General features: G+C 45.7%; 1 protein-coding gene across 3 annotated transcripts in view; it reads right to left on the reverse strand.

Moving 5' to 3' along the window:
• MYO10 (myosin X) overlaps window positions 1–20,474 on the reverse strand; it is a 195,067-nt gene that overhangs the window by 15,581 nt on the left and 159,012 nt on the right. For 2 of the 3 annotated variants that reach the window (XM_037063038.1, XM_037063036.1), the window contains exons 20-29: window positions 18,830–18,954; window positions 18,620–18,734; window positions 13,681–13,787; window positions 12,583–12,816; window positions 12,174–12,219; window positions 10,581–11,447; window positions 9,623–9,746; window positions 6,395–6,638; window positions 3,030–3,125; window positions 263–356 (exon numbers count right to left, since the gene is read on the reverse strand). In XM_037063038.1, coding sequence (XP_036918933.1) covers window positions 263–356; window positions 3,030–3,125; window positions 6,395–6,638; window positions 9,623–9,746; window positions 10,581–11,447; window positions 12,174–12,219; window positions 12,583–12,816; window positions 13,681–13,787; window positions 18,620–18,734; window positions 18,830–18,954 — 2,052 coding nt within the window. The remainder of the gene's footprint in view (window positions 1–262; window positions 357–3,029; window positions 3,126–6,394; window positions 6,639–9,622; window positions 9,747–10,580; window positions 11,448–12,173; window positions 12,220–12,582; window positions 12,817–13,680; window positions 13,788–18,619; window positions 18,735–18,829; window positions 18,955–20,474) is intronic. The other variant, XM_037063037.1, reaches the window with a different exon arrangement.

A 20,474-nucleotide genomic window follows, 5' to 3' on the forward strand; every position in this document is an offset into this window, starting at 1 on the left:
GTCTTGGATAAAGTGGAGACAGAACACAATTTAGAATTCCCTACGTCCTTTAAAGAAAAGTGTAATGTGCTCCCATGATTTGGCAAAAATTTGAACTTTTAAAAAATCTTGTGATAGTTTGGAGCAGGAGAATTGGAACCTACTACTACTTCTATCATTCTGTTTTTCTGTATGATTTTTAAAGCAAAACATTCCTGCTTTTCTCTTTAGATCATTTAGACATTTTCCGCTCCCTGCCCTCCCCCACCCAATGCTCACGCACCACGGCATTCTGCGGGTTTGCCTGCTCATCGTGCATCTCCCGAATCTCCTGGTCCGTGGACGCATGCACTTGGCTCAGCACGCTGAACCACTGGCTGTGGGAAGGAGAGAGTGACCGTCAGCAGCGGACAACCTCTAGACTGGCCAGGCAGGAATGCCCTTCTCCACGAGGAAAATGACCTTTTCTCGGACCCACTTGGCTTTTACTTTGCCTGCACTTCGGGGGTGAATGTGGGTTTCCCACTAGCATGGAGCAAAGTTAAAAGAAACAGCCGAAGTACTTTAAGTGCCATCTGTGACGATTTCAGATCATTTGAAGATCTTTTCTCCAAGTCCACAGACCTTTATAGACATGTTATAAGGACAGTGAGCTCCTGAAGAAACTGGCAGGAGAAATGAAACCCTCAGTTCTACCCAAAACACTGACCCAAAGGTACTACTTAAAACTAGGGGGGCCCTGGCTGGTGTAGCTCAGTGGATTGAGTGTGGGCTGCGAACTGAGGGATTGCCAGTTCGATTCCCAGTCAGGGCACATGCCTGGGTTGCGGGCCAGGTCTCTAGTGGGGGCCACATGGGAGGCAATCACACACTGATGTTTCTTTCTCCCTTTCTCCCTCCCTTCCCCTAAAAAAAAATCCAACCCCCCTAAAAACTAGGAGGGGGCATTCAAGTGCCTTTTCATGTTTGAAAAGTAAACTGCAAGATAAAAAGGCCAACAATATATTAGTGCCTTCTCAGAAAGGCCACTGGAAGCCTGCTTTCCCTAGTCATTCCCAGGATGAGGTTTTCAACCACCTGGAAATATGTCTAAAGTGAATAAAACCACAGGAGAGCTAGAAATAGAAAATAATTGAAGTAGAAAATGGAAACTTATTTTGATCAGAGAACTGAAAACATGTCAACCCCAGAAAAGTCAAGCACAGCAAAAGTCATGATATAACTAGGAACCCAATACATGCTCAAAGAAAATGATTCTGAATATTCATCTGTCCATCCATCCATCCATCCATCGTTTATTAAGCAACTATAAAACGTGAGAGATGCCAGGATATCCCCCTCCTGTAGGGGGCTGGTAGTTCTAGAAATAATACTGGGGGGACTTTGTAAAGTGTACGACTGCCTAACCACTGTGCTGCACACCCGAAACCAACACAACATAATTACACTCCCCATAACTCTTATGGGGAGCAGGGAGACTATATATACACACCCCTACCAAGTAAGGCAGAGGAGAAAGTCCTTAATACGTGTGAGTATTTAAGTAAACAAGGAAACCTATATGTAGAAATAAGCCATGTGAATTATTTATAGCAAAGCTCTAAAATCCATTGCCTATCATTCCCGAAGGAGAAAAATATCACCTAGGGCTTGAAAATACTCAACACACACAGACGCTGGTGGAGACAAGGGGAACTTCTAACATGAACTTGCTTCATTAACTCTGGTTAACCTAAAGGCAAGACTTTAGTCACTGCTTTCTGTGGAAGCTCAAAATTATTCCCACTTAAACACTAAGATCATATACATGCAAGATGTAGGCCACCTTGTGCATGCAACACACACACACACACACACACACGCACACACACACACACGCACACACACACGCGCGCCTGCTGCACTTTCAATCTGCAGAGAGTAACCTGGAATCTGAAAAGGAATTTTAAAAAGTGTGTTCTCCACTTGTCAGAGGAAAAAGTCCTTGGCTAAAATATTCCAGATGTTAAATTTAGCAGGTTCATATGGCACAAAACACACAGGGCAGCTGCCAAATGCTGAGCCTGTAATTCAACTAAAAAGTGGTAGGCGGTTCTTGGACCACAAAGAGAGAGAGAGAGAGAGAGAGAGAGAGCGCGCGCGAGAGAGCGAGCCACAGGTCATCTCTAGGCGTCACAGGCAGAACGATGGGGCTGTGATGCCAGGTTGGCTTGTTTTCCCAGTTTGTGGACCTCAGCAGGGCTACAGGCTGTTCCCATGGGAAGAACAGTTATCTTTGCCCTCAGTGCTGCTTACTATGGTACTGTGTCCACTCTAACATTCAGAGGGCAGGGGTAACAAAAGGCCCTGGGAACTCACTAGAAAATTCTGAAGATTTCTGAGCAGAAAAGGGAAGAATATAGGCCGAAGGATGTCCCTCTCATGAACTGGGAAGTGTTCTCTGGCAGAGCTCAGAATTGGGTGACAGGGACCACCCACACAACCCTACAGAGACTTGAAGCAGAGGGAAGAACTTTAGAAGGTGGCCCGAAATAACGTATGTTCTCTAAACGTTAACCATTGTTCTATCTGATCGAATTCAACAGTAAGACCTGAAACACCTCCCCAAATGTCCCAGCATCTGATGGGTTTAAAGAGCCAGTGCTTAATGCTCCTGCCTTCGCAATCCTTCAGCAAACACCTGCTGTTCCCTTTCAAAGCTCAGAAGCTTCTGGAGAGTGGGCTTTCAGCTGTGTGTCAGCTGCACAGTTTACATACACCATGCATGACAGACAATGCAGGCCTGAGCAGGGGTGGCAGCGGGCCAGCAGGTGGCACTTGAAGCTGGAAATCCTGAACTACGTCTGGTCCATGGACAGATCTGCCCCACAGAGGATGCCCCAGGGCACAAGGACATCAATTTCTTACGACTCAGAGCCCTTCAACCACCCAACTAAGAAATCAACAAAAATCTCTTCCGAGCCAGCGGGTAAGCGGTGGTCTGGGTGATGCGCAGACCTGCGCAAGAGGGGGGTGTAGTGACGCTGAGGTCGATAGCCACAGCACCTCACCTGGCATCTTCTGGGGACTCGGCGATCAGGTGGAAGGTCCTATCGGCCATAATGATGTCGATCCCGTTCTCTTTGCTGGTGTTATCGATGATCTCTCTGGGGGGTTGGGTGGGGGGAGAAGCACCAAGCAAATCAGGAACACAGAATTCTTAACAACAAGTGAGAAAAGCACTTTCACCAAATGGTGATTGAGTCAGAAACTAACGGAAAGATCAGATGGCTACTTCAGCCTGTTTCTAAGAAATGATGAAGACCACTGTGGCCTCTAGGTAGAGCCAGATGCCTGACTTCTCTAAGAAGGGGCCTCTCTTCTCACACTGGCCCACACGAGGCCCAGCCTGCTCAGGCCCCAGGAGGCTCGGGCAGCCGCCCTCACTGCAGCCTACCTGCCCTTCCTGTGGTTCTTCTCACCGTTCTTCAGTGGAAGGACCACCAATAGGGGGCCAGTCTGGCCAGAGGTCTTTCCTTATTCATCACAGCTTCCCATCACCCCGATATACAGGCACATTATTTCCAGTGGGGAGCTTTAGGGTGAAGAGCAGGACTGGGGTGTTTGTGGATCTCAATACCAACCCAGCACTCCCTAAACTACAGGCTTAAGCTTGGTGGACTGACTGGGTTAACAACATCAGGATAAAACTCCAGTTAGGACTGGCCCAGAGAGGGCACTATGACTGCACTCGATGCAGGATCTCAGGGACAAAGCCGGCTTGCTTCAACAGCTGAAATAGTGTAACTGTTCACAGTAAAACATTTCTCTCACATCCACAAAACTAAACAGTCTAACTGGTTAGAAAAAAATAAATGTACAACCTTATAGACTCACTGAGATAACATATTAAACACCAAGTGACTTTACAGAGTGGTCTGGGAAGCCTTCTTTGAGTGGCAGGGTAAGCGAGCAATGGGGAGGGACCAGCCAAGCTCCTGGCAGCAGGACCTCAGGGCAGGATGATAGCCCCCAGGTAAAACTGTCCACACCGGGCCATCCCGCAATAGCCACCAGGCCACCTGGAAACTCGGTCAGCCACCCCGTGTGTTGAAGGGGTAGGGCTGTGGTCTGGCTGCAGAGCCATGGTTCTGAAGCCTGGGACACATTCAGTGGACACAGGGGGGAGCTCTCTGCAGGCGGGAGCTGGGTGCTTGGATCTGTAGAAAGCTTCCCTGGAGGTGGGGGTGTGATGATGATGTTATCAGAATCACAGTGACCAACAAATGTGGTATGGAAGCTGCTGGATAAATGAGACATCATCTTCAGTAAGAGACAGTATGGGAAAGAAAATATGGAGGGGAAATTATTAAATTAAGGGACTTGAGAGATCGGTCCACAGACAAAAAATTATAAACCTTATTGGGTTCCTGATGTGAGGAAACAGACCCACTCAAACCAGTAAGAACACCATCACCTTCAAGCATAAGGCAACCGGGGAAATTGTATCGTTATTTTTTAAATGTTACAATAATATTGTGACTGTATGTTAAAAAGTTTTAATCTTCCAGTGCACACGGAAATATTAACAGATGACGTTACGTGACGCCAGAGACTTGCTTTGTGGGCAGAACGTGAGGGAGGTTAGGGGTGAAACACGGGATAACCACTAATGGCTGGGCACCGGGCACCTGGACCCCACTACATTCTTCCACCTGCTCGTGCATGTAAGTGAAATTTTATGTAACAAAACATTTCAAAATATAAAGTAAAAAAATCTTACACTTAATCCCAATGAAAAAATCTTCAATGCAGCTAAACTATAATAACTCATTGTCCTTCCTCAGGAGACCATGGCAGAAACGGCTGGATAAGAGCTAACATTTCCTTAACTGTAGAATTTTTACAAAGCACCCAAAGACTAGAGTGTTGCTAAGCAGCTGAGTCGTGGAAGGAACACGCATGAACTTACACTGGTTGAAGTTCAACTCCATGACTCAAATGGTCTCTCTCTCCCCACTCATTTCCCTCAGCTTCCTGGCACCTGTGGCCCCCACTCCAACGCCCATTTGGGGCATCAAATAAAGAGGCGCACCATCGTCGATAGAGCTGAGGGAAGACTGAGTGAGGCAAAAAGCTGTGCCATCTGTGCGAATTTTGGGGGGGATTCAGAGTCAAACCCGCTCTTGTGGAACGTGAGCTCCTAAAGCGAACCAACCCCAAAGGCAGCCCGGAAAAGCTCAGTGCTCTGCTGTCTGCCTGTCAATACACAGAACGCTTTCCTCTCCTCGTCAACTTTCCCCTTTTTACCGAGTCATTTTCTCCAGTGGATGATGCTGGCTGATCAGAATCCTGTCACTTTCAGGTCTCGTGACTTCAGGAGTTCATCTGATCTCTCCAAGTTTATTTTACCAGTTTTCTAAATTCGTGCATTTGTTCAAGTTGAGGGAAGTATGGCCGCAGGCTACGGCAGAACAAGTTTTACGCTTCGTTATCTAGTCACCCAGCTGTCCCGAACTCCAACAATTTTCTGAAAACCTTACTTAATTCTTAGCAAAAGTAATCGGCCCTCAAATGCTTAGGTTCCACGAGAGAGTGACGGAATAAGGGGCTGTGCTGGGGAAGGGCCGGTTCTGCTCCCCTCACTGCCGGACAGGACGATGGCTATGCATCCGGATGCTGCGTTTCAAACAAATGCCTCACCGTGGAGGGTACCAAAGAGTAACAAAACATGGGGGGAGGGGGAGTCAAAGGAACAGATGCTCCATTATAAAATAAGTCACGAGGAGGTGACATACAGCGTGGGGACCACAGGCGATAACACTGTAGTCTTGTGTGCTGGAGATCTGCTGAGAAAGTAGATTTTAAAAATTCTCTTCGTAAGAAATGTGTAACTGTGTGCTGACAGTCATTTTGCAATGTGCACAAATATCAAATCTGTGTTGTACCCCTGAAACTAACATAATGGTACATGTCAATTGAATCTCTAAAAGAAAAATGGAACCAAACCCTAGCACCTCCAAACTGGCAGTCGGCTCTCAATTTAGCAGTCCAGTGGCACGGTTGGAAGTGTACAGGAATTGAAAGTGGTATGTTGACCGATAAAAGGACGATAAAAAGATTCTCCACCAATCGTTCAACATTTGCACCGTGATTCCTGTAAACGACCAGTCACATCTCCCATGAGCTAATTATGTCCAAGCGGAATCTTACAAATGAGAGCCAAATGTCCAAATGCAAACACAGAAAGCAAATTGTTATAGAGGAAGTTGTTTCCCTAGTCTCCGAGTAATTCACGAGCACGCACTCGGCACCTAGTGCAGTCAGTCTACCGCTTCACACAACTCCCATCGGCTAGCTTTGAAGGCACCAAGACTGACGATCCAGCGGCCCCAGAGCACCACCCCACGGCCACATCCAAGGTGCATCCACCTACTTGGCTGTCCGGACCTCCACGGTGCCCTTGAGCTTCTCCTCGCTGTCGTTCTCAAAGTACATCAGCTTGGACTGGCGGAGGACGAACCAGCGCCTCTTCCAGTTCCGCCGGGACAGAGTGGAGGAGCCGCCGCCCTTTTTGTGGAGCCAGCCTTGCTTGAGGGCCTCTTGCTTGGAGCGGAACCACAGGAAGGTCTCGTCCTTGAGGACGCACCAGCGGCGTTTCCAGGAGTTCATCAGGCCACCTGTTTCCCGCAGGGTTGGGTAGGGAGGGGGTTAAGAAAGGCATTCAAACCAGATGGCAAGATCAGTAGGAGGTCTTCAGGTTCCACGTGTCCTTAACTCTGCCTCAAGTGACCTGACACCCCTCAATGAAGGGTGATGGCACTGCTGGCCTGTGCTCGGGAGGCACTGGGCAGATATTACACTGGGCTGCTTGGATGACACAGGGATGCCGTGTCCTTCCTCCTATCAAACTGACACCTGAAATGAGTCACGGCCATGGGTGGAGAGGCATTTCTGTGCGCTCATCTTCATATGCTCCAGGGGGGAAGTTAGTGGAAAACAGTGTCCGAGTTCATACATCCCTGCCTTATTTGGTCAACAAGACGTGACTTGTCAGGGATTTGTAGTTTAGCAACAGACTCTAGCTTACACAGGAAAATAAAATGTACTTTTTTTTTTTTTTTGGATAGACACAGTTTTTAAAAGCATCACCATCTGAAAATGGTTCATATGTATAAGGTACACGATTTCAAATACGAAACACAGAAAGACTCCAAACTGAATTGTGACTAGGCCAAAAAAAAAAAAAAAAGACAAGTTAGCTAAGATTTACGTTGTGGGCAACTTCTGTTTTTGCTGAGTGAACTTAGAGAAGACAAAGATGGACAGATGTCATCTTTCACAAGATACTAAAATATTTCTAATGCCTTTCAAGCAGGATACTTTTATCTCAGTACTCTAGATTTTTCAAGAGCACCCAAGACTGACATTTTACCACCGCCATCCAAAAATCTGATCCACTGTACCCACTGAGGAACACAAGCTACTTCAAAAAACTATACAATGCCCATAGTTACTTGTTTTGGTCAGCCAGTAATAAAAACAAGGGACACGTAAACATGGATATTAAAAGTAAGTATAAAAGAAAATGCTTTTACTTTACAGATGAGAAATAACTTTAAATAAAAGGCCCTCGCAGATGAATTTTCCCAGGGACTGCAGCGAAAGCACCGCCTGCTCACCCAGCTGACATGACGTGGTCACGCTGCGCTCCGGAGCGCTTCCCAACACACGGCCAACTAGCCAAGGACCACCAGCCCCTTCTTCTCTCTGACTTGAGACTTTCATCTGGGTTTCTCCAACAAGCCCAGAGGAAACAGTCATACAAAGCTATTCTGTTATCTTATCGTCTTCAAATGACAGAAGTCACTCACAGGTGTTTCAAAGACACAGATGACAGAAGCCGTCGTCACCACGGCCACCTCCGCCAGTTTATTCACTCTGGTGCTCTTACACTGTTAGCAGAGTTGTCCTCAGCGCCACCCCCCCGCCCCCCGTCAGCCCCCAATTCCGGGTGCTTTCTCAATAGCTCATCATTTAGAGAATCTGATCACTGTTATTGATTTCCAACTACAAATACCTTTACTAGGCTGTGAGGCTGATGACAACTCATTTACACTAATAAAACAATCTGGTGGTTGAATTTTCTTTATCATTGTTTTATCTTATTCGACAGTTTTATTTATGACGTTTTAAAAGATTAAATGATGCATGCACACAATAAGTTTTTTTAAGTGGTGAGTTTACCAGAAAAATTCACTTGTTTACTTCTTGAGCTTTTAATGCTTTAATGTTGAAATTAATGCTTTGAATGTATGTTTCCTCTTTCTTAATCTTATTTGTCTTAATCAGAAAACTGCAATAAATCAATGCCATTTTTATAAGTAAAAGTGGTATAGCAATATAGAGAATTTTCAAGCTAACCTAGAGACCATTAATCAAGGAAAAAGGAATATATTAATAACAAAAAGGTTATATTTATTATGAGAAATACCTGGGAAAAAATCTTAAAAGCTATGATTAGCCACTTACTGAATCATTAGGTCCTGATTTGTGATTACACGTTTTCCTTTATCAAGTGATCCAATGCTAATTGGGTCACGTGGCTAGAATTTCTCAGTTTTTGTCTCTCTAGGGCCCCTGTAAAAATTTCCAACAAGTGACTTCAGGCAGATCTCCCCTAAAGCAAACCTGGTGTGATTTTCAAGAGCACCCCAGGGATCTCTGAACTTTGAAAAGTGAATGACTGATGCTAGTAGCCAGGCTGCTGTTAAAGGCAGGGAGCAGGAGGAGCAGAAGAAAAAAGAAAAACATAACAGAAAAAAATACTAAGGAGAACAAAAGAAATATGAAAAATATATGCCAGTAAAAGAGAAGCAGAGGCGAGGAACATAAGAAAAAGAGAAAAAAACAAAATAAATAAAAGTTATTTCGTGGGGAAAGACCAGAAGCAGATGATTAAAGGTAGTCATAGAGAGAAAGTGAAGAAAAGAGGCAGAGAACACAAACTTGATTCTGGGGAAGCAGGAAAAGGGGAGAAAAGAAAGGGCTGCAGAGTGAAGGGCTGCAGACTGGGGACCCTGGTTCTGTTATCCCTACCCCATCCCCAGGATAAGGACGCTTCCCCCTCATCCAGTCTAGGGCCAGGCAAGAAACACGACAGCCCCTTTTGCTCAACTATGTAAAACTATCAGAAATAGGTGAGAATTATGGTTTCTCATGACTTCTCTCAGTGATTCAGAAGTCAGAGTCAAAAACATGAATAAGGCATGAGTGCAAGGTCTTTTCCAAACATGTACAGACTTTCCAAAACGAATATTCTCCAAGGTCCTCAAGGAATAAGGCCCGAGATAGTACATTCAAGTTCAGGAGCAATCAAAACATACAACGGCAACACTCATCACTCGTGACAGCGGTTGTAAACTCTTTGTCTGAATCCTGTACTGAGTGAGTGCGGACAGTCAAGGCAACATGCTTCCTGGTGCCACCGTGTCACCCATGTCACACCAATACTGCATCCTCCATGCACCTGGAGAACCTAACACGAGGTAAGGGGTACGGAGGGGGGCATTCCCAGTCCTTCCATCAGCCTCACTGGAACCCAAATCTCAGCGTTCCTTCACTCTACCCCAAACCCACGTGCCATGGGGGCTGCAGGTCATACCTTTCATGTGGAGGAAGCTGTGGAAGTAAGGCAGTGTGACACAGCTGTACACCGAGTCCCGCCGGTAAGAAAGCTCATCATCCGTGTCGAACCTTGAGTCAAAATCCTCTTCACTGTCTTCAAACTGGACAACAAGAAGAGAGCCCACGGTGAGCAAAACCAGCAGAGACCAAGCAGACAACATGCTTGTTCATCTATCAACTTTGAAAAAATAAAAACAACCGATAAACACGCAACGTGCCCGTTCGTAACATTACAGCAGAGGGCTCATCAGAAACTCAGAGCTACAGACTCCAGCTTTTAAGATCAAATGGTCCCTTGCTAGACATCATTTAATCCAAAGGCTACCTATTCTAAAAATAACACTGTTTCAAGTTGTAATTGCCATCAAATGATGCAAGAGTTAATTCCCTTTAAATTACTAAGCTAAAAATATGTTCAAGTCTTAAGAAAGTCAAGGCAGTATTTAATGTGCAGCCAATGGGGGGAAAAATAAAAGTAAATGATAAACAAACGAAGAAGCTGGAAAGGGCATGCTTAAATCCTGAACAATTCCTCCCTTACAACCAGAACACCCTACGGTGTGGACTGTGAAGCCACTGGAAGAAAAGTTTTCCAAAATGCCCCGGGCCATTCTAGTTCCAGTCAGGGCCGGTCTCAGGTCCCACTTGGCTGCCAAGCAGTGACAGCCAGGGCCACAGTCTCCATTTAATAGGCCAGTTGTCTTGGGCTTTGGGAAAAATGCAGCTCTGAGGTTTGTCTTTAGCCTGCAACAGGCACATCAAAGTTCCATTTACTAAGAAAAGGGTTTGAGATCCTCTTTAAGAGCCTGACTGTGAAATCCTGGCATGGTTTATGGGGGAGTCTTCATCCAAGTAACGGTGCAACAGGGAGCTGTCCGGGGCAACGCCCACCTCGGTGTTGGGGAGCCTGCACCCCCAGGGGAGAGGGTACTCACCGAGGACTGGGCCCCTTCGGAACTAAACCGGTACGCCCCGGAGCTGTTGTAGGTCCCCATGGAGCAGCGGTAGTCTGGGGACCACTGGCTACTGTAGGAGTTGGAAAAGGTCACGCTGCTGCCGGAGGTGATGGCGCCATCCCCATAGTCGTCCTGGTCATAGTCATAGTCGCCCTCTGGGGAGGGGAGGCCGCCATTGCTCTGGGGCAAGCAGTAGGTGGGCTCCCCGCTGGAGGAGCCCTGCTCCGAGGGGGCCAGGAGCACGGTGCTGTCGGCACTCGGGCTGGTGGGCACCACCGTGTCGTTCATGTAGGGGTCCTCCTCCGAGGACTCGTCGCTCGTCCGGATGCCGCTTGTCCGCTGGTCTGAGTGGCCGTGCTCGCTGGGGTTGGGCGAATCCTTGAAGGCGTCGTCGTCAGCCTCAAAGCCCTCGTCGACCTCCTCCTCGGGGTAGGGCTGGCTGAAGTTGAAGTTGGGCTTCTCCGCACTGGCACTCTCGGCCAGGTCGCCCATCTCGCCCGAAAACTCACTCCCCACCGACAGCGAGCGCTCGATGTTGCGGACACACTCGTCAATCTCGTCGAAGTTGAGTGACTCCAGGAACTCCTGGGCCGCTCGGCACGCCTCATCCTCCAGCCTCCTGAGCTCCTCGTCCCGCAGCTGCTGCAGCTTCTGCAGGGAGGCCTCAGTCAAGGACAGCTCCTGCCGCTCCTTCATGCGCTGCAGGTCCTCGATTTCTTTTTCCAGGCGCAGGATCTCTTCCACCTGTTTGTTTTCCTTCTGCTTCTCCAGTTCCCGGTTGAGGTCGGCTTCCCTCTGACTCTTCTGCAGGGCTTCCAGTTCCTGCCGCTTCCGCTCCGCCTCCTCCTGGACAGGAGAGGAAGGCAGGCCCTAGAGGTCAGACACAGAGGACAAGTCCCTCCTCCTTTGCAGTGAAGAACAAGATCTTGCTTTGGGCTAAATTGTGACCCCTCCCCCTCCAAAAGCAATGTGGAAGCCTTAACCCCAGTACAGCAGACTATGTCTGCATTTGTAGACAAAGCCATTAAAGAGGTGATTACATTAGAATGAGGTAGTAAAGTGGGGCCCTAATCCAACCTTACCAGTGTCCTTGTAAGAGGAGATGGGACACACAGAGGGGCACCAGGGATGCATGCACAGATGCAAGACCCCCTGACAACACAGCAAGAAGGTGGCCACCCGTGCAAGCTATGGAGAGAGGCCTCAGAAGAAACTAAACCTCCCAACATCTTTATCTTAGACTTTCAGATCCTAGAGCATGAGAATAATCAGTTCCTACTGTTAATCCACTGGGGCTGTGGGACTTTGTTACCGCAGCCTGAGCAAACTAACACAGTGGCTGTGTTGGTTGGAGAAATCTGCTGTCATGATTCACACTGAAATCTTGGACATTCACTGATTTCACCCCATTGTAATGGGTTGGAAATTGCCCCATAATCACCTCTAACCTCCTCTGACGTTCTTCCTACATCTTTATACTTTATTGGAGGTCTGAACCCTGAGTCAAAATGTTTGAAGAGGGAAGGAAATGGACAGACGGATGAGATGCTACATTGTAACCCCATCAGTTACCTGTTGGGCAAGGAGCTCAGCTTCTCTTCGTGCCTTCTCTCTTTCTCTAAAACAGTAAAGAAAAAAAGACAGTGAAAATAAGCAGACGCAATGAAAAAAAAAAAAATCCCAGACCCACTCGTCAGAGAGCTAATTATCTTCAAAAAGCTCTGCTAAGAGCTTAAAAAAGCATGAAGGATGAGGCCTCTTCCTTTGGCAATATACTTTTTCTGTGCATAAAATAAAAAATACAGAACGGACTCTTCAGTGCAGCCAAGGAATTTCACGTTTGAGCCACAAGAAGCTACTGTTTCCAATAGTAGGTTTGGCAGCATCCACTGGGAATTCTTGCTGCAAGGATGGATACTGAGTCTAAAACTCAAAGAGGCCCCTCTGATTCATCCAAGCAAGCGAGGTGGAGGTGCCGTACCTCTCCTCTTCCTCCTGCCTCCTCCTCTCCTCTTCCTCTCGTCGCCTCTTTTCTTCCTCTGCCTGCTTCGCCGCCAGCAGCTGTCGGTAAACCCTCCGAGCCATCTGCCCCCTGAGTTGCTTCTGGAAAACCAGGGCTGCCTTTTTCAGGTGCAGAAACCTTCTCCTCAGAAGGAACGCTCTATAATTTTTCTGTATCACCACCACACAATACAGGACCTTCCTGTACTGCTTTCTGAAAATGGAAACAAAGACATAGCACAACAGAGTAACTGTCGAGGTAATGAGGCTTCGAGCTCCTCAAGTGAGTTTCTGTTAAAGCCCTGAGACAAAAGAATGGGACCTCATTTGGGAAGATACTCTCATTACAGAGTCTGGAGTAACAGGCCCCCTCTGGGCAAAACAAAAGACAAGAAAAACAAAAGAATAACAACAAACAGAAGTAGAGCAGGAACCCTATCATGATCTTGGCTAAAACATAAACACATAATCCCTAATGCAGACTTTGAAATGTTTTGGCAGGAAGTTAGGTTGTAAACAGGACCAAAGGAGATTTCATATATTCTGTTCTTACACAGTGGGTGGGGGCGTGCACTCACAACAGCACCACAGTGTCGGACTGCAAAAACTGTACCACTGTGGGGTTTTGAGTGGCATGCTGGTCCGCAGAGGTGCACAGACCTCAAATGCACATGAAAAGAAGCTGCCTTATTTGGTGAACACTGGAGAGTGGGCCTTTGTGGACCTAATGGGATACCCCGGTCAAAAGCCCCAATACCACAATTAACAACCAGGCAGCCTGTGTCTTCAGTGGGCAAGGAAGATGAACCCGAGAAGCAAGGTAAGTACCTCAGCACAGTCCCTGCATACCTTCAACTCTAAATGAGATGATAGGAGTCCCCTTTTCTACTTTCTGCCAAGGTCAAGCTAACTTAGGTACCTGGCTTCACCAGTTAGGAGCAATGACCCGATGGACTCTCTTTAGCCTGGTCCTAACCCTCCATCTACTCTGTTTTAAGGAAAAGCAATTGACCAGACTACCCCACCTGACAAGGCCTCATGAAGGTTATTCATACTTTCTGCCCTCGATGCTTCTTACCGTGCCAAGTAGCCCAGGATGTGGGCCCGGATCACCATGGCTGCCCGGGTGACTTCTTCCTCCCGCTGCTTCTCCAGTTTCTGCTCCAATGATTCTCGAAGGAAGACCTGCCCAGGAGGGAGTGACAAGTTAGAACCAAAGACAGTGGCTGGAGAAGGAGGGCATCTCAGAGTCATAGGTATTTTGGGGGGTTGATCTTCCCCCACTTCTTTAGTTTGCTCTAAAAACACACAGCTGTACTTTCTAGCACAAAGCTTCTGTGTGAAAGGGCTATTGTTATTATTATTTTTAACAGAAGAATAATTGACACATGACATTGTATTAGTTTCAGGTATACATTATCATGACTTCATGACTTGATAGTTGTTTTCTCAAGTGGAGGGGCAGGGCGGAATTTTCCTCTGTACCCTTCTCGGTTCTTTTGGCTGGTCTAACAAACTGACACAAGATAGATTAACAGGAGGAAAAAATGACTATAATTAAGTACATATGGGGGTCTCAGAAATGGGCCCCCCAAATGACCAAAGCAGGTTGCTTAGATGCCATTTTTAGACACAGAAAAAATTACTTGGGGAGATGAGAAAATAAAAGGGTTTGTGTTTGGGACAGCAAAATAACAAAGCAATGAATTTTCTTCGTGCAGCTTTCTCGGCCTTGAGTCCCTGTGTCTGGTGATAAGGGTGCCTGGGGTTTTCCCGGTACAGGCAGGGAGGGCACTTTCACACAGGAGACTCGCGTCCTGCTTCCAGGGGAAAGGTGTGGGAGGATCAGAGTGCCTCTTCTTTGCAGGGCTGTTTCTCAAGGATCTTCAAATTTAAAATAGTCCGTCCCCTATGATATACTTCGGGGTGGCCTGTCCTGAGCCACAATAGTGTATATTACAAAATGATCACCTCAACAAGTCTAGAGGACATCTGTCATCACACACAACTTTTTTCCTCATGATGAGAACTTTACGGAACACAGTGCTATTAACCAGTCACCATGCTGCATATTACATCCCCATGGCTTGTATCGTTAAGTTTGTACCTTTTGACCCATTTTGTGTGTCCCCATCTCTGACAACCACCAATGTGTTCTCTGTATTCGAGCTTTTTAAAAGCCCCCTGGATTTAGGTTCCACATATAAAAGGTCATTCAGTGTTTGTCTCTCTGTATGTGACTCATTCCACTTAGCATAATGTCCTCAAGTTTCATTCCTGTTGTTGTAAATGGCAAGACTTTCTTTCTTATGGACAGATAACATTTCAGTGTCATAATTCCGCAATCCGCTCGCCCACTGAGGAATGCTCAGGTTGTTTCTCTGCCTGGGTCATTATACATAACGCTGCAATGAGCATGAAGGTGCATGTATCTTTTTAAGTTAGTGTTTTTGTTTTCTTTAGATAAATACCCAGAGCTGGAGCTGCTGGGGTATATGGTATTCTATTTTTAATTTTTTGAGGAAACTCCATGTATCAGTTCCCAGTAGCTACACCAATTCACATTCTCACAAACAATGCACAAAGGCTCCCTGTTCTCCACATCCTCACCCTTTGTTGGTTCTTATCTTTCTGATAACAGCCTTTCTGACTGGTGGAAGGTGGTACCTCACTGCAGGGTTTTTTGGTTTTGTTTTGTTTTTTTGGCAATTCTCTGATAATGAGTGATATTGAGCATCTGTTTTCATATACATGTTGGCCACCTGTAAGTCTTCTTCAAAAAAAGTCTACTCAGATCTCCTGCCCATTTTTTAACTGGATGGTTTATTTCTTTTGCTATTGAGCTGTATAAATTCTTTATATAATTTTTGGAAATTAACCTCTTATCAGATATGTGACTGGCAAATGTTTTCTCCTGTTCAGTAGGCTGCCTTTTCATTTTAATGGGTTTCCTTTGCTGGGCAGAATCTTTGGGAGTTCGATGTAATCCCATTTGTTTAATTTTGCCTGTGCCATCTACTGTTTTTTAAAACTTTCCATGTGTCACAGACTAAGATATTTGTAAAATACAGTAAAAATGTTGCTAGAAAGATAAAACAAAAAGCCTTATTTTACAATTTTTGTTATTAAATTCAACAGGCATAAAAGGATTGTGACACTGTTATCAGAGTTTGTGAATACTTATTTCATCACGGGTCAACTAGTTCGAAGACCAGCACCAGTCCTAATGTGAGTGTAACAACAAGAGACACAACAGTACCAGAAAGAAAGAAAAGGAAGAAAAAAGGAAAAAGGAAAAAGGAAAAAGGAAAAAGGGGAGGGAAGGGGAGGGGAGGGGAGGAGGGAGAAAGGAAGGGAAAGAAATCTAAGAAATTTGTAAAATGCTCTTTGCTGTCACATGAAAGCCGACTCTTCCTGCTCATGAAGTGATTACAATCAAAACATCTTGGCTTCAAAAACTTTAATGTACATAAAAAACTAACACCAGGAATGTTAAATCTGAACACTGAGTTTGAACTTAGAATTGAACCATGTAAACTACATACCAATATAGCCAACACGAGAACACCAGAATTGGGACAAAAACAGATCACAGCCATCCACTGGCCTGTTTCAGGGAATGGGCTCCTTAATCCTATGCTGGTCAAACAAGTGTCTGGTAACTGGCACTTGTACTAGAATTCCAACTTTTTGAAAAAATAATTTTTTAAAAAGATTGTTGTACTGATATATTTTTAGAGAGGGGGGTAAGGGAAGGAGAAAGGGAGAACAACATGGATCAGCTACTTCTCATACCCACCCTGACAAGGGACCGAACCCGCAACCCAGGCATGTGACCGGACTGTTAACTGTTAACAGAACCGGCGACTTTTTGCTTTGTGGGGTGACACCCAAACAACTGAGCCACACTGGTCAGGGCTGCAAAAAATTTTTTTTGAAAAAATAACTTTGACCCTTTCTCAATCAAGGTAGCCTTTAATTATGCAATTCCAGATTCAACACATGAATAAGACATTCTAAATTATTCCTTAAAAAAAAAAGCCTAGTGCCAAATAGTTCTATGCTTTTCTATTAACTGTCAGCATGAGGGCATTTTGGTTGGGGGAGGGAGTGAAGTGACACCTTCCCTCACCCATGATTTTTACATTTATGCTCCTGTGGTTCATTCTGGTCTATAACGATGCATCGTGTTCTCTTGATGGCACATTTTCCCAGACTCTCTGCTTTGTCTCCTCCAAGACATTTGGGCAAATAAAGGAAATGAAGAATCCTACCAGATGGCATTCATAGCCTTACCTACTCCTGCTCTGGGTTCCCCAACATGTGTAAAACTACCACTAATAATTCTCCTAAATAATTATTCACCCTGGCTGGTGTGGCTCAGTGGACTAAGTGCTGGCCTGGGAACCAAAGGACCACAGTTTGAGTCCCAGCCAGGGCACATGCCTGGGTTGAGGGCCAGGTTACCAGCAGGGGGCACGTGAGAAACAACCACACACTGATGTTTCTTACCCTCTCTTTATCCCTCCCCTCCCCTCTCTAAAAATAAATAAATAAAATATTTTAAAAAATAATTCTTCTTCGAACAGTCTTCTCTCTAGAATTGCAAGGAGCATGCTGGCGATGCATGAAGACACTGTTATCTTTAGCGCATACACACAAAGGAAAACGAAGGACAGAAGCTCTAAGGGTAAAAGGTATTTGATAATTAAAAGCTTGCAGAAATCTGAATTTGTTTTCCAAAACCATGGATCCAAAGCATTTATCACGACTGGACTTTAAAAAAGTATTGAAACTTCACTTTGACATTATTTCCTGGTATTAAGGATTTTTAAAACATAATGCTTTTACTCTGGTGTTTAAAAGAAAAAATAACAAAGTTGAATCTTAGAAAAGCCCAGTGGTGACATCATGAAAGAGAGTGCAGATTCTAACCAGTGATACATTGGTAGCTAATACCATTGCTAGAATGATACATACAGTAAAGAACTAGGTTGGGGGCAGGGGGCGGGGGTGGGGGCGGTCACCAGAAGCAGAGAGCACTCCAGGTAGCAGAGGGTAAGCAAACAGAAGTGAACCTCAGTCCTACAACTGCAGAGAACTGGATTCCGACTCCACATGAGCCTGGCAGAGGACCCAAGCTCCAGAAGGAAAGGCAGCCTGGGGTGAAATTCTGACTGCGGCCTTGGAGGACCCTGGGAAGAGCATCCAGTACTCATGCCTGGACCCCTGAGCTGTAGATACTGTGAGATGATTAGCATGTGTTGTTAAAGCTGCTAAATTTGTGGTAGTTTGTTCCACGGCAACAGATAACTAATACAAAACCTCTGCATGCCTTCTCTACCCTATTGGATGTCCGTACCTTAAATCCCCGGCTAGTTAGAATAACTCAGGGGCAGAAGAAAATGTCCATACATACTTTCCCTTGCTGAGTGGTCCTGAGGTGATGCCTAAATACTTGTCATTGATCTCACATTGGTCCATGTTACAGACTGAATGTCTGTGTCACCAAAGAAACCTTAGGTTGAAGCCCCAAGGCTCCAAGTGATGGTATATCTGGAGGCAGGAACTTTAAGAAATAATTAAGCTGAGACGAGGCCCAGAGGGCCTCCCCATGGGATTAGTGCCCCTGTAAGAAAAGGAAGAAAGACCAAAGCTCACTCTCGGCCCCCACCAAGCACAAGCATAGAAAGAAAGGAGGTATCTACTTGGACACTGGAGGCTGCCTGGAACTTAGTTGCTCACCAGCAAACATTTGTTGTCTGCCTGAATGAACACATAGAAACACTTAGGAGCTGTTTCAGTGCATGCCCCAACAACAAAAAAGCCCCTAAAAAGTCAAGGACTTCCAATAGTATGCTGTTTGGAAGACAGAAGATGATGCTGGGCGTGACCCCCAGAGCATGGTTCCAATGTTAAAAACACGTGGTCAGCACCACCACAGAACACTGACGCCCGTGGCATCGCCTCAACACCTCTCGGGGTCTCGGTGGGCTGCTCTTTCTCTGTGACTTTACCTTCGTCTTCCCCAGCTGCCACTCACTGTGGGAGGAGTCGCAGAGCTGCAACAAGGCCGCACACTTCTCCCGGACGTCCTCAGGTGCCACCACGTCCCTCATCAGAACTTTGTACCTGCAAGGTAAAGGGCCCAGCGTCACCTTTGACCAGCATTCCCTCTTTTGCCAATCCCTTTGAAATGGAAGAGGATTTATTCAGTTCCGTCTTGCCTTTGGTAAAAATCCTGAAAGGGTCTTCGGACGGCATACCCAGCTTTGCGAATCCTCACGGTCTCCAGCATCCCGGAGTACCGCAGCTGGTTTAGCACTACCGCCTGGTCAAACTGGTCTGGCATCTGAAACATGCGGAAGGTGGGAAGATAAGGTTAACAAGGCCACTCACCCCTGCGGCACACACGTACACCACGTACACACACACACACACACACAAGGAACCCACACACAAAAACTCAGAAAGTGAATCCCACCCCCAGGTACTCACCCCCTAGCTTCAACCCCCGTCACCCTGACAATCGGCCCTATTTGTGAGCCCATGTACTTCCCTCCCTGGGATTTTTTTTTTTTGAACCAAGTCCCAGATACTATGCCACCTCATTTGCAAATATAATCACAACAATTTCATCTTTAAATATAATCACAACACCATTATCATAGCTTAAAAGATACCAACAATTCCTTGACATTAATAGCCATGTTTCAATTCCAATTGCTTTTAAAAACATCACGAATGGACCGCCACATTTAATACTGTTTTCCAAAGAATCTCAAGTGCCATACAAATATATCACTTTATTTACTTTTTAAACTTCAATCAAAAAATACAGTGACCCAGTGAGGGCCAGAAGAGAGGACAGGAATAAAAAATAAAGACAAAAATGAAAAAGAATTTTAATTTTTCTCAATTCCTAGTCAAATACCCCATTTAAGGAGCGTGCCACACAATGATCACTAAATAAATTAATCCTGGACTGTGCAAACTAACGACGGAGGAAACCGAGACTCAGCATTCTGAAGTGTGTTCTCTTACCCGCTCAGCTGCCACACACTGGCGGTGCTCACAGGACAGTAAGTCTTTCAGAGCAAAGCCCAAAAGTAGGCCACTTCCCATTCACTTTTTTTGCAGGCAGTGAGTGATTTGTTTTTTAATTCAAACACCCATTCCCTTTAATTAATTTGGATTTCATTATCCTACACAACTGTGTATAAAATGACTGAAAAATTGCCATAGGCTGTAAGGACATTGTGCAAAAGTGCAAAATAGGAAAAAATAGCTCAAATCTGAGAGCCATAGAAACAGTTGGTCATGAACACAAAATTAGGCTGAAAACCATGTCACTCTGTACGCTCTCCAAGTTACCAAACACTAAAGGCGAAGAATGCTTTGCACACCTCACTTACAGCTTTTGATGGAATTAACTGCCACCATCTCCAGCAGGCGGACTCATACTTAACTTCCTCGCAAACACTGGTCAGAGTGTGTCTACTCAGCAGCACCTGACAGGCGGGTGGCCAATAACTAGGGCAGATGTTCCACGAATTCTGGCTCACGGGTTTTTAGTCTAGATTATTGCAAACAGCCTTAGAAAAGTAGGAGAAACATAAAAAGATGCCAACAAAATCACCCTTGGTTACTGTTCTACCTTAGTATTTGGATTAAGAAATGGAGAGAGGCAACTGCTCTGAAAGCATTCGGTTAAAATGCCTGTTCTGTTTCCTTGGGAATGTGACCTGGCAGCAGCCAAGACTAGAACAGAGCTAATGCACAACAAACACCGAATAAAGCATCCGACTTAGCCAACTCCGTTAAATTCATAATCAGAGAAACCTCCTAATTCAGTGTGTGATTGTTCAATGC

Source organism: Sturnira hondurensis, unplaced genomic scaffold, assembly GCF_014824575.4.
Source record: "Sturnira hondurensis isolate 20B ecotype Veracruz unplaced genomic scaffold, ASM1482457v3 Scaffold0014384, whole genome shotgun sequence".
Classification (NCBI taxonomy): Eukaryota; Metazoa; Chordata; class Mammalia; order Chiroptera; family Phyllostomidae; genus Sturnira; species Sturnira hondurensis.